The sequence below is a fragment of the Haliotis cracherodii genome, unplaced genomic scaffold, assembly GCF_022045235.1.
Source record: "Haliotis cracherodii isolate W230 unplaced genomic scaffold, xgHalCrac1.p SCAF_37, whole genome shotgun sequence".
Taxonomy (NCBI): domain Eukaryota; kingdom Metazoa; phylum Mollusca; class Gastropoda; order Lepetellida; family Haliotidae; genus Haliotis; species Haliotis cracherodii.
In genome coordinates, this window is record NW_027266294.1 from 1,334,256 (window position 1) to 1,348,801 (window position 14,546).

The following is a 14,546-nucleotide window of genomic DNA, read 5'->3' on the forward strand; positions in this document are numbered from 1 at the left end:
TTTAAAAATTTCCTTTCTCTTCTGTTACCTCGATGAACGTTTCCCCGACATTATATACTGAACTAACAAAAGTTCCTGTGACATTGAATAAGATTTAATGCAAAGTTAAATTTTTTACTAAATCTGAAACAATTTCAGTTTGCAACGGATAAAAGACTCCTGTAAGTGTTCAAATGGTTTAATTTGCCATACTGTCTTGATGCGTGATTTTATAAAAAAAAAACATGAACATGCGAAAATGTCAATTTACAAATTAAAAGCGTGTGTGTCCACCTCTGGTTGCGATGCAAGCAACACATCTTCGTCTCATGGAATGGACCAGGCGTCCCTAAAAGTCCCGTGGGATATCTGTCCATATCTGCTGGAACATGTTTCGAAGTTCCTGGAGTATCTGTGGAACAAGTGGTTGACGTCGAAGGCGCCGATCCATCACATCCCACATGTGCTCGATTGGGGGAGCAAACCGGCCAGGGGATGACATTCACGTTGTTTTGTGGAAGACAATCCTGAACAAGTCGAACAATATGAGGCCGGACGTTGTCATGTTGAAAGGTAATGTCTGGGCCATGACGACGCAAAAACGGTAGAACAACAGGACCGATGATCTCGTCGCTGTAGCGCTGTCCATTGAGATTTCCCTCTACCGCTATCAAACGGGTCCCCTGTCTTGCTGTAATCCGATCCCATACCATAACGCTGCCGTCCCCGAACAGATCTTCTTCCATGACACAATGATGACCTGGGCTGTGGTTTGGGCACAGTAGTGTAGAATGGTTCAATGCACACTTGAGTGAATTCTGAGGGATTGATTTTGACCTGACACACCGGCAAACCAAAGATCATGTTCCGAATGATACTGAGGTTCGAAGCAGCGGATTCTGGCGATATATGGGGAGGCAACTCTGCATTTCACAAGAGATATTGCTTTGGAGGCCATTGTGACGTCCTCTTTACCATGACGTCACAATCTAATGACATCACTAATCTCTCTGCCAATGCTTGTTAGCTGTTCTTTTCACAATCAAGAAACCAAATTTAATAATCTCACCCTTGTCTTTCGATAACAAACAAATCTATTCTGTGCAAGCCGTGGAATTTTTTTAATCACGTTCATCGTGAATTCTCTATTTCTACTAAAAGAGATCGCGGCACGATGACACCACATCAGCAAGTCACAGAACCTGAACATCTAATCCAGTTTAATCTCCTCTTACAACCAGCAATGGGGTGCTGGAGACCGAATCTGCATAACTTACTAACGTAAGTATCTAAGACTGTGACAGTGGATGCACCTCGGCTGAAGGGGCGTTGTCACGTCTGTGCTTGTTCCTGGTCGCTAGATGGCGCGCGATGAGCACCAGGAGAGTCACGATACACCCGAGTAGGTACAGTCCTCCCGATACATAAAAAGACCAGACGTAATTACCAGTTATATCAAATAGCCACCCTGAAAAGTAAAAACATAAAATAATTAACAAATGTTATATTTGGGATAACACTTTCATAGTTAAGTACAGATTCTCGTACTTTTGGGGGTTGAGTCACGTCCGATATTCGACTCGCAACCGAGGCTCCCATAAAAATGAAAGTCCAACAACTGGTAGTCTAGATCACGTACTTTGTGTACCCCTCTGACAAAATGTAAAATGTTTAAGATAATTAGATTAAAAGCGACACAAAAAAACATTTCCATGATCATAAAATATATATAAAAATGAAAGTCCAACAACTGGTAGTCTAGATCACGTACTTTGTGTACCCCTCTGACAAAATGTAAAATGTTTAAGATAATTAGATTAAAAGCGACACAAAAAAACATTTCTTGGCCAACTGTGACCCCCAGTAAACGTAGCATTCTGTATAAACGACATGTGTTGACAGGGCGTAGTTTACTTCATCAATTACCTCGTATACATGCTATTTTCGATAACCATCAGATAGGTTTTAAAGTATAACTTACATTTTCTACTATAATTATGGTCCGAGTAACAGAAACGTCACGGCCCATGTTGATTAAATCTTTTTTACACGGCTTGAAAACTGTTTATGCCAACGGATACGATAAACTATAAATAACATAGACAAAACACTTTCCATATTCATAATGTACGATGACAACAATTAGCATGAGTTTATGAATCACTTTTAAATTGTGATAATACCAGGTGATTGAGCGTATCCTGTCCTAGCGGTGGCACCCGTCACAAACACATGCAAAGGTAAATCAATTGTACACCCGAAAATAACGGGGACGTCTGATCAAAATGAGACACCATTTATTTCACCGATGCGGCAAATTTTGAAAGGTCCTCCACATTCAAAAAATTTCTAATAAAGCAAGAGTCGTGGGAGTGTGGTACGCGGGCAGCAAGAAGTACCTGCAAGAAGGGAAGAGACAAACATCCCCACTCCAGCGTGCAAGGTATGGACGCCAAAGGCCACGCCTGTGAGCTCGACACCGACAATCTCAGTGACGATGACCGCCTGCCCCATGTGCCATGTTCCTGGAGAAATCAATGTTCAGCGTCAACACTCATTGTTGTATAGACATATTACGTACACTATGTTGTGAGTGAGTATGGTTTCATGCCGCAGTTAACAATATCCCATCAATAGTACGGCGGAGTACACCAGATATGGGCTTTTTACCAAATTGGGGAATCGCACCCGGGCCTTCTTTTTCCCACTTTGCTATCGAGTGGAACCTGGAATTTGTCGACATACAGTTGGGCGTCACTTTATCCGATGGTGTCAATCGTAGCTCAATTTCAGTCACCTGACAATCTGGACCAGACTCGACTTTTCGCAGGCCATCGTCATACAGCTTAAATATTGATGACTGCCTTGATACAACAACCCATCCCCCTTCTGTAACACACACACATACACATACACCACACACACTACATAAACACCACACACCACACCACACCACACCATACCACACACCACACCACACACACACCACACCACACACACACCACACCACGCCACACCACACCGGACCACACACACACACACCACACACACACACACCACACACACACCACACCACGCCACACCACACCGCACCACACCACACACCACACCACACACACACACCACACCACACACACACCACACACACACACCACACCACACACACACCACACACATACCACACAGCACGTTGGCCGTGTTGGTCCTGTCACGATTATTTAGAAGGCTCCGTTATATTACTGCAGTACTGTGGACCGCATGATATAACATCACACACAAAATGACTCACACACTTTACTCACCCATAAATACTCCATATACGGCAGCAAACACAAAGAATGCTTCTATAGAGTCCAGCGCCGGAACCAGCATCACGCTCACTGCCATCACAGCGATGCTGCCGGCGTGTAGTCCCGTCCTATTGACACCTGGCAAGTCGCTGACCCAGCCAAACAGGACCAGGGAGAAGATGGTGGATATTCCCATCACAGGGATCAACATGGCGCTCTGGCTTTTGTCGATGTCTTTCAGATCCACGAGGTCGATGAGGTTGATGAGCGGCACGGTGTAGCCGGCGTGGACCAGGAAGGACCCAAGGGCAAACAGAAAGAACAACTTCTTGTGCAAGAGATGTTTAAAGGACTGAAGCATATCTTGTTTGCGTCTCTGGGTATTGTCTGCAAACATAAATCGAAATAATGACAGTGAATACTAAATGTCAATGCCTGAGAACAATCAGTTTCGATCATCTGACGAAACAGATTCCATTCGCAAATAGTGGTGAAAATTAGATAAATGGATCACTAAAAATCAGTGATGACACCAGGTGTTCGCGAAAAGGATAAGCATGTCGGTAGCAAGGGACCAAGGCAAACAGAAAAAGCAAAGTCTTGTGCATGGGTTGATCATAAAATTGTGGAACAATGTTGTTGGGTCTTTGAGTATTGTCTGCAAACCTAAATCGTGTGAATGGCTGTAGAACCTCGGAACACTCGACATTTCTTTCTGTTTTTAACAAAATACATTTGTAAAGAGGGAGCACGGGTAGCCCAGTCATCTAAAGCGACATGATGAGTGATGCAGAGTCGCGTCCCTTGGGCACGCTAGGAACCTATGATTGTGGGTTTGAATCCCGGTTTGGCCCTATTATGTTTCTAGGTTTGTCAGCACCATGCCCGTGCTCGTGGGTTTCACCGTAGTTGTAAACGTCTGAGACCTGCATCACTTCGGGCTTTCCACATTAAGCTGACACGCTGTGATATTACTGGAATACTGTTAAAAGCGACGTTCAACCCAACTCACTCACTCATTCATTTGTAAAGAACGTAACTTACTTTGGGACACCTTGCTGAGATATGGCGGTGGTCTGAACAGAAGCCCAAACACAGCTGCGTTCAGAGTGATTCCCGCCGTAACAAGGAAGGCTCCCCGCCAGCTGTACGTCTCTATCAGGAGGTAGGTCAGGGGAGGTAACACCAGCATACCCACCCCTTCCCCCAGGGAAGATATACTCATGGCGAGGCCCCGCCGCTTGTCGAAGTACTGAAGCACGATGACAGTGGACGCAGTGTACATCAGGGACACTCCAGCTCCTGCAGCATAAGAACACGGTGCAGTGACTGCAATTCTTCTTTTGGGGCTACATATGGAGTGAAGGAATGTGGTTTTACACGAAGTAAGCAGCATGCAAACTATAAACTATCGCTATTTATTACTATCTAGTAGCTACTGTTCTCGCCTTCATTCCCATCTAGTAGAGTCTTGTACTGGCCTTCACAAGTTATGATTCAAGTTTTCAACAACTTCAGAGCCTGACCACCCATCCATTTTCTTCGACAATGATATATTCCTGGGGGACAGTTACACGTTCACGCATTCATTATATAGACGCTATTTGTCTAGAAAGGCTTTCAAATCTTAACGTCTGTAAAATGGGGTATTTTGTTAAAACAAACTGATAAAATCCTGCACTGACAAACGATCACAACAAGTGGACAAGGACTAGGTGTAGACTGTTTTTTCGACAGCAGTTAAAAAAGTAATATCATGGAAGGTAAATGTTAATGAAATTCCAACCCTGTTCTCACAAATGAGTTGGCATTGGTGACCGAATCGCATTAGGTACCGCGATTCTTTGTGGAGAATTAATCATGTGTCTCAGAAACATATGATCACAGGTTCGAGTCCATGATTATCGCCGAGAATGTTTCTAGTTTTGTCAGCATCATACCTGTCCTCGTGAGTTTCACTAAAGCCGAAAACATATATCACGTGCATCACTTCGGGCTTGACACCCACATCATGCAAATTTGCAGTGATACACAAATGGTGACTCAAAAAATGGGCAGACTTGATGGCGTCTCTAAATGGGACTAAGAAGTGATTCAAACATTATAGAGAATTTATGGATGTCAACTTCTTTATTATGAGGAACCAACCGTTTCATAGCATATACTTACTCCTTCATCAGTGTTATGTTCCGCATAATAAAGAAGTTGACATCCATAAATTCTCGACCTCATGAGTTTATGGAGTTGATTGCTAATTTATTGTTCAACAGTTCTCTCTTCACGTTTTGGAATGGGTGGAACTCAAATGGGTTCACAGCCCTACATTATAGCCCTACATACGTGTCCGGAGCATCACGCCTTCAGTGAGTTTTAGTTAGGCGTTTGGCCCTGACATTATAACGCAGCTGTACATGTCCCGGGATGATACTGGCCATTAATTGCCTGGCTTTTACTATGCCTGGCCTGGGAGGTAGTCCACCAGTAGGATTCCTCTGGAATTCTCGAAAAAACCGAATGCAACGAATTGGCCTTATTCTTCGATGTTTCAGATGTTTAACTGCTTTGACTGTTGTTGACATGAATACATATCGCATTAGTTTCAGTGTTTAATCGAGACTGGTTATTCTCAGGCGTTGTTTTGTACTTGGGTTAATCCAGGACTCCACCTTAGTAACAAATTGTTCACCAAAATCAGACAAAATCAAAACAACGTCAATGAACCTGATGTTGAACCTGGTGTCGGAAGCCTTGGAACTTAGCGTGATGAAACCATTGTAAGGCCCGGTTCATTCCTCAGAATGTGCTCAATTCTCTCATGAGATATCCCTCATGTGTTGACCACGTGGCGTCTGGTGAGTCGTCGATCGTCCATACTCTTATCATGTATGTTATGAACATGTTCCTTAGTGGTTGCAGTTGGTCTTCCTGGTCTTGAATCATCTTCCAGGTTCTCCTGAACCCCACTACCAACCTCTTAACAACGACAAAGGTAGGAGCATCATCTCATCATAGATGGACGTTGGAGCCTACCCTTACTGTTGGAGATACTTGAAGACAGCGCGGTAGCCAAATTTGTCCGTTTCCATCAAGTGAGAATACCTAGTCACTTTGATGCCTACATAATATAATTGTGTAATCTTTCAAATGCAACCTGAAAGCATGGAAGGTATTGTACTAAATTTTATTAGATGGCAGGGTTTTAAATCATTTGGGCATCTAGGGCTTTATTGCTCAGATGCAAGCCTAATAAAATGATCCTGATAAGGTCAACTTGCATCTGAAAAGAATAAAGCCTCCAGATGTCAAAAAGATTTAAAACCCTGCCATATAATAAGAACCCATACCATTGAACAATGTCGTGAAATCTGTTAAGGGTGGACGATACTTACTTCGTAGTTTGGCTTACACATTTGTAGCCACAACCCTTGACAGAAACGACCGCCTCCGTGGTCTAATGGTACAGCGTCCGTCCGGAGAGCGGAAGGTCCGCGGTTCGATCCCCGGCCGCGTCATACCAAAAGATGATACTTGTTGTTACCCTGTCTGGCGCTCGGCATTAAGGGGCTAAAACAAGGACTGGTCGGCTCGGAGTCAGTATACTGTGTCTGAGTGGGGTATTCATGTTAAACTGCGGCATGGTATCTCAGTGAGCTAGCACTATAAATCGGCATCAGTCCGGACTAGTACAAGCAGCCACACAAACACATACACGTACATGCACGTCGCTATATAAGTTCAATAATCTTGGACGCGACGTTAAACCCCATTTCACCTCACCCCACCTTGACAGAAACATTGACTTGTTAAACGACTTTAAGCCAATCTCATCCACACAGGCAAACCCACTGCACCACACAGGAAAGCAAAAGGTCCCTGGTGACTCACCAGTCAGGACACCATACAGGACACACAGCAGGACGAGGTTTTGGGCAAACAGACTGAAGATGAAGCCGGCGCTTGTGAGGATAGACGCCGCTACTGTCATTGCTCGGCAGCCGAAACGTTCCAGTACGCCACCACCAACAAGACCTGATACAAAGTGTATATATCTGTGATATATATCAAAAACATCTTGCACCATAAAACAGTAACGTAAACATCAGAGATCCCATGTAAAACAAATAATAGCAAAAAAACTCAGGCAGTCTTATGAATTATAATAACCATAATACAAGCATGTAAATAAAACACATTTAAAAATATTGACCGTCAACCTAAGAGATGCCTTTTATTGGCTCATCCTTGTCAGTTTGTAGAAGATAGCTATGACTAAACCGACTATGGTTAATACGGCATCGTCATGACTTCGCTTGACAACCGAAGAAGGTGCGACCGATTGGATATTTACAAAGGCCACATGTTTTGATTATGAGAATAATCATGCCTTGACTTGTGAGGATGGACATATACGCCACCATTTCGTGAACACTCTGTATCTTCACTATTTTGTTGTGATTCAGAAACACCTGATGATGGTAGAGTCGGAATCATACAATAGATTCTGATTTTAGTAGAGATTTCTTATGATTATGTAAATGGTTTTGGTAGCATTTATTAAATTCTTCAAACGTGATGACGTTTTCCAGTATCTACACTAGACTACCATACACAGACTACGCACTGGTTACAATCCGTCACTTTCAAGAATGTGTTTCTTAGGTGAGTCAAGTTATTCTTCATAATATCCACCTTCCCCCTACGCTAACGGACTACCTATAATTATCTTTGACAAAGCACTTTGATGGTCCCAAGCAATGCAGATCTGTCGGAACGTTTTCACTAGCTATGACCAAACTAACATTTGCATTCCACAGAAATAGAAATAATACCTTCCTTTAAAAACCAATCTCATTAAAATCAGATCTTAGTTCTAAACCGCTAAACAAAGATCTGAGGACAACCCATTACGGGTCACATCAGGCCGACCGTGCACGAACTTTGAACCACCAATGGAATGACTGACAAGAAGTCGACACTAGCCAATCAGAAGGCAGCTTTCTCATGCTTTACTGCATTAATTTCAAAATGGCGACTACGCTTCGAAACATATTTTGACAAGTTCTCGATAAAAAAATTTTTTAAACCTGAACAAAAGAACATTCGAGAATAGCTAATAGATGATCTAGATTGTATGGATTCAGTCGTTCGGAATACCCCGTGTTAATGTTTTCGAGGCTGCATGAATCACATTCTGACTGTCACTTTCATGATCTGGTAAGCAACGCTCTGATTGGTCGGATGAATGGTCGTTCTCGCGTGACCCCTAATGGGATGTCATCAGATCTTTGTTTAGCGGTAGCGAGAACTAAGATCTTATTTTAATGAGACTGTTTAAAAACAAGCATGGAATCCCGAGTGACTCTAAAAGTAGGCATTGTATTCACCTGTTATACAATATGTTGCGCTGTGCAGTGAGCTCATCCATGCTGTTTCCACTCTTGTGGTGTCGAAATGGTCGATTATTTCAACATATACAATGCCAAAGCCACTGACAAGTCCCAAAACAAGAGCAACTACGAAGAACCGCCCTGCCACACACGCCCATCCCCACCCCCCGTCCGGGGCTCTCAGCGCGCCACTGTCATCACGTCCAGGCTCCACAACCATCTGGTCAGGATGCAGTTCTATGTGCGCCGTGCTGGTCGACGTCATAAGATCGTGGTTTGGCATCAACAGCAATCATTCATTGTTATCTTCTATGTGCCGTGCTGGTCGACGTAATAAGATCGTAGTTTGGAATCAACAGCAATCATTCATTGCAATCTTCTTTGTGTGCTGTGCTGGTGGACGTCATAAGATCGTGGTTTGGAATCAACAGCAATCATTCATTGTTATCTTCTATGTGTGCTGTGCTGGTGGACGTCATAAGATCGTGGTTTGGAATCAACAGCAATCATTCATTGTTATCTTCTATGTGCCGTGCTGGTGGACGTCATAAGATCGTAGTTTGGAATCAACAGCAATCATTCATTGTTATCTTCTATGTGCCGTGCTGGTGGACGTCATAAGATCGTAGTTTGGAATCAACAGCAATCATTCATTGCAATCTTCTTTGTGTGCCGTGCCGCTGAACATAACAGAGACAGCAGACAGTCTTTATCTCACTGTCTTGCCTGGATGGTTGTGCTTGTCAGCATGCAGGACTGAAATCACAATTATTCCAATTAACCAAATGCACAATTATGATTATTTGACAAGCATTGGTGGTAGTTTGAAAACAGACCCAAAGACTAAATCAGTGTTGTAATCTGAATAAATGAATATTGTTTTACGCCGCTCCATCACAATCTGTGACACGTGTTGAGAGCGTGAGTCTGGTTTAAGGAGGATTTGAACAGTACGTCAGTCAAACATGTTGGTGTAGGATAGCGATGCAGGTCATGGACGTTTAACATTTTGTTGAGTATTGTGCTTACAAGCTCAGACACAACGATCATGGGTTCAAGGCTTCAGTTCCGATGCTGTCCCCTATATTCGCTACAGAGGAACGTACTACCGACGTAGAAGCTTTTTGTTCAATGAACATGGGTAAATATCATTTAGATGATTAATAAATATCCTAGAATTTCTCTATAGTGAATGAGCGAGTGAATTATTTGGTTTTACGACACGGCGTGTCAGCTTACTGTGGAAGAGAAACCGGAAGTGAAACAGGTCTTAGATGTTTTCCACTTTGGTGAAACCCAACAAACCACATAATCGTGGAAAACCTGTATTCAACACTTAGACGGCTGTGCCGACTGTGCCTTCAATTGGTTCTATATGACAATAACGACATCCCCGTCATCTGCATTAAGCATAGAGTTTACTTGAGTAACTTCTTAATGTTTAAACATTTCTGTGCATGATGTTTTAATTAGGTTAAATAACTCGGACCTTAACTTTAAATATACATTTCAACTTTCAGACACCGAGTCCACGTGCTTTAGCCTTTACTAAAAGAATTAATATCTATTTTCTTACTGGAATTATGGTGTGTGACCTATGCGCTGTATAAAGGACCACAGGCCATCACATATAAACGCGAACTCTCTGTCGAGATGCGTGACAAGGCATAACTGTCTTGAATATGATGAATGTACCCATTCCAGTATCAATGCCCATCAAAATGAATTCCAGTGTTTTGCTGCTCAAACTGAATGTGTTTAAAGCTTTCAGTTAAATAGATCCAATAATCTATTCTGTACCTATATGTGTACTGACATCCTGTTAACGTCGAAACCCACGGTGTTGGTACAGCCTCTTGACTATATTGACTATATTTATGACCGTGTTACCATCGCAGAGTATCAAGACTTCGTGAACTTGTTGGCAGAACTGACAGACCTTTTTATGATTAATCTAGATATAATGAGTGAGTGAGTATGGTTATACACCGCTTTTAGCAATATTCCAGCAATATCACGGCGGGGGACATCAGAAATGGGCTTCACACATTGCTCCCATGTCGGGAATCGAGCCCGGGTCTTTAGCGTGAAGAGCGAACGCTTTAACCCTTAGATATAATGAAAATTATTTGGGTCTACCCTCGGTAAGATATAATGATGCCACTTTCAAAGCATAATTGTTTTTCTTAATTATTTTCAAGTTCTTTCTCTTTACTTCGAGTTTTTCTTCTCGTAATTTCCGATATTTTCTTACTTTTTCAAGCTCATTTCCCCAACTCGAATTTTCGATTTTTTCTCGGCATTTAAATTATTTTATCGTTATTTCAATTATGCTTCCAAAAATTTAAGTTTATTTCTTGAAATAACAATAAAATAATTGAAATAACGGGAAATTTCGATTTAAAAAATAGATATACTACGAAAGTGACACCAGTAGGCTCTCGGAAAGATAAGAATAGTTCAAGATAATAAATGTTTTATATTTTTATGAAGTATATAAGTCACATAAATATGAACAGACCCCCCCACATACATGTATTATTTAAACCTCGATACGCGGAACATTATGGACTATTAAATATGACAAAAACACATATGTAAAAATAAGTATACGCTGTTCTACAAACCTGGATTTGATGCGGTGCTTGGTTCGAGCACAGTAGGGTAAAGACAAGGCAATACCTTAGCTTGACTGCATGAGGTCACACACGTTGCCGTGACGGGAATATTGCTGACTGAAGCTGGCTTTCATTACAGTACCGTACACGTTGTAGTTCCACTTACGGGGATACAATACCCGTCTTACTGTCTTACTTAAAAGGGAATATTTGTCAGGGTTCGAAACAACGAAATACCTATTAATAATGAGTTAGTCTGAGAGGCCATTTTAGCAATATTCCAGCAGTATCAATGCGGGGACACCAGAGATGGGCTGCACATGTCGACCCCTTGACGATTGAACGCTTTAACCACCAGGCTACACCGCCGCCCTGAAACAGATGTAAATTGAATTAGTAAGTAGTAAGTATGTGTTGTGTCTTTGCTGTCAACCCAATATATCCATTATAACACGCCTACATAAGAAAGGTAACACAGGAGATCTAAGAACCTACCATAATTACTTAACACCATGAGGTATATATTCGCGTGTATACTAAATAAGAGACAGGGTACTTTTCTTGATATTAAAGATATTATTGGAGAAGAGCGAGGTGGCTTACATCGTAGCACCATACAGTCACTCTGGTTTCTTTGCCAACACCAGGGACCGACGTCACTCTGGACGTCGACGTCCACGGGTAACGTCACGTCGGCATGATCATCATGTCCCGGTACACCGGCGACATCGGTGTAGGGCTTCAGCTATGACAGCCCGCAGTATCACTGGCTGACGTCCGATTACTGCAGGGACCATGGGAATAAATTTCGAGAGCATAACATCCGATCACGACGTCCTACTGTATGTCCAATTTTGCTGCCACGTGATCGAACTAAACGGTGACCGCATCAGTGGTTCATATTGGGAAAGGGAGGTCACTCTAGATTGAAACGCGAGCTATCTCCATTGTTTTCGTATTAGAAATGGCGTCAGTCACGCTGTACGTTGTTGTTGGTCCAGCTATTAAATGCCCAGCTTATCCCTAAGGTAAAACGTATTCTTAATTAAATGTTTGAATGCATTATATATCTATATTTCCATCCGTACATCTTCTCAAATTGGTTTAGTGCTGATAACCATTTTCTAAAATGTGGGCCCACATTGTTCCCGTCATAGGCTATATGGTGATCGAAACAAGTGGACCCACATTTGTTTATAGCCTTGTGGGTAGACGTTCTTTCGTCATAGTGATTGCAAAAGGAGGGACCACATTTATGAATCACGAAGCTTCATTAGCTTGGTTTACATATAACCTTTTTCTAAAATGTCGGCCCACTTTGTTTCCGTCATATAGTGATCGAAACAGGTGGGCCCACATCTGTAAATCACTGGGCTTCATTGGGTCATTACTTTGCATGGGTATGTAGCATTATATATTATTCTTATTTTGTAATATCAATGGGAAATGTCTTTGTAAATTATTTAGTGGGACGTTAATTCCACGAAAGGAACACAAAGTCTTTGAAGTTTGAATAACGTCATCATAGCTGACCACACTCGTTCCATAATAGTCTTGCAAAAATAGTTACATAGCAAGAAACTTAGACCTACTTCAGATTAAATTTACAGAGGCAATTCATATCATTTTACTTTTTCCAGACAGACATCCTGACAGCAGCGGTGGCCGTCAGCGTGTTTCTCGAGGTCGGATAGACGTTACGCTGACGTGTGTGTTCTGTGTTGTGTAGTGGGAGCGTTATGGTGGGGCCTCACTGCACATCACAGTATCCCTTTAGAGGTAGTCGCTGCCGATGTGGCAGCTGTACGGTATGATCCTCACGTCCCTCAGTTCCTTCAGACCCATGGACATCACATAACTTTATAGCAGGAAATCACAAGTCCCAAAGTTGTAGGTGTGGTCACAGACTTCTTTAGACAACGAAACTTCCCGACACTCTCTTGTGTTGCTGTTTAACCTACTGCCATCCATCGATCGTGTGTTGATTGAAATGAAACATAATTTGTCCAGAGATGTAGGTCCAGCTGCAGCAGCACCTCAGTCCAGGGACTAGATTTTCGAAACGATCTTAGCCCTAAAATTATCGTAAATTTGTTGTAAGGAAATCGTAGGCTATCGTAGCATATTTTCGAAACTATCGTAGCCCTAAGATATCTTAAGATTGTCGTAAATCTAAGATAGCCCCATACCTATCGTAAGTTTATTTTATCTCCATCCAAGATGGCGGCATACTTTTCCATAGATATTTTGCCAAACAATTAGTCTGCTTTACGTTCAAACACTGACATTTCATTTTGTAAAACTGTGTGATTCAAATTGACACTTCGAAAACACGAAGAACGCATCAAGGATTTCACGTCAAAACTGTTTTTAATCACGACAGCGATCAACATAACTGTGGAGTCGATAGCTTACAATATATTTCTATCCGAGTCTATGCTGAAGAAGTGTGAAACACAATACCTTTTCGATATTTTGGGAAGAATAAAAATGTCGGCAGGCTACAGTAATGACCGTGACCTCATTGATATTTCAGGGGGAGCTAATCTTAGTTCAAACTCTAGTTGAGAGTGGTTTCCCTTTGTATTCGCCCGGGACACCTTCCTCAATGTTACAGTTTTCATATAGCGCAGAGTTCCGCTGTTATATTTCTGGATCGCATTTGTGTCAATGCTTTAGTCTTTATTTTCGCATTTTATAAAATTATATCAATCTATATATGTAAAAAAACCTTAAAGGTTTCGCATAAGTTTTTACATCTAAAATCGTGTGGGACAGGTGGTTTTAATGATTTAATTTTAACTATACAGTGTAGTATTTATTGACTTAACAAGAAAATACATGTGATCAAATATTTGTATACAATATCTAATATTTTTCTTGCAAAAGTAATTGTAATTTGTTTCGTTTTAAATTCAATACCTATGTTATCTATATCATCTTGAAAGACAAATATTTGATAAAAAAATAATTCAAAACTGTCTGTTGAACAATTGCATTCTTTAAAAACAATGATTAACGGCATACAGATGTATTCAATTAAATATAACAATTTACTGAAATTTTGACAGTAAAAGTTAAGCACAGATTTTCGTATCGACAAATCAAATAGAAAATGGGTTCCCATGCTTGTTCTGGTTCTCGTCAAAATGTAGCATAGTTTGCAAATTCCAATATATGTTCGCAGAAAAGAAGTTAATTGAATGAAATTTAATGATCAATATAAAATACACATTTTCAACACAATAATCTTTGCATTCAAGTAACCGGTT

The 14,546-nt window shown here is 41.5% G+C and overlaps 1 protein-coding gene across 1 annotated transcript; it reads right to left on the reverse strand.

The window, feature by feature from the left end:
• Nucleotides 1-1,268: 1,268 nt before the first annotated feature.
• Nucleotides 1,269-8,921, reverse strand: LOC139477884 (monocarboxylate transporter 12-B-like). Its single transcript, XM_071260315.1, has 6 exons — nt 8,654-8,921; nt 7,155-7,298; nt 4,314-4,571; nt 3,282-3,656; nt 2,379-2,504; nt 1,269-1,447 (listed from the first exon to the last, which is right to left on the reverse strand). The coding sequence occupies exons 1-6, from the start codon at nt 8,919-8,921 to the stop codon at nt 1,269-1,271; spliced, it is 1,350 nt and encodes a 449-aa protein (XP_071116416.1).
• Between the last annotated feature and the right edge of the window lie 5,625 nt (nt 8,922-14,546).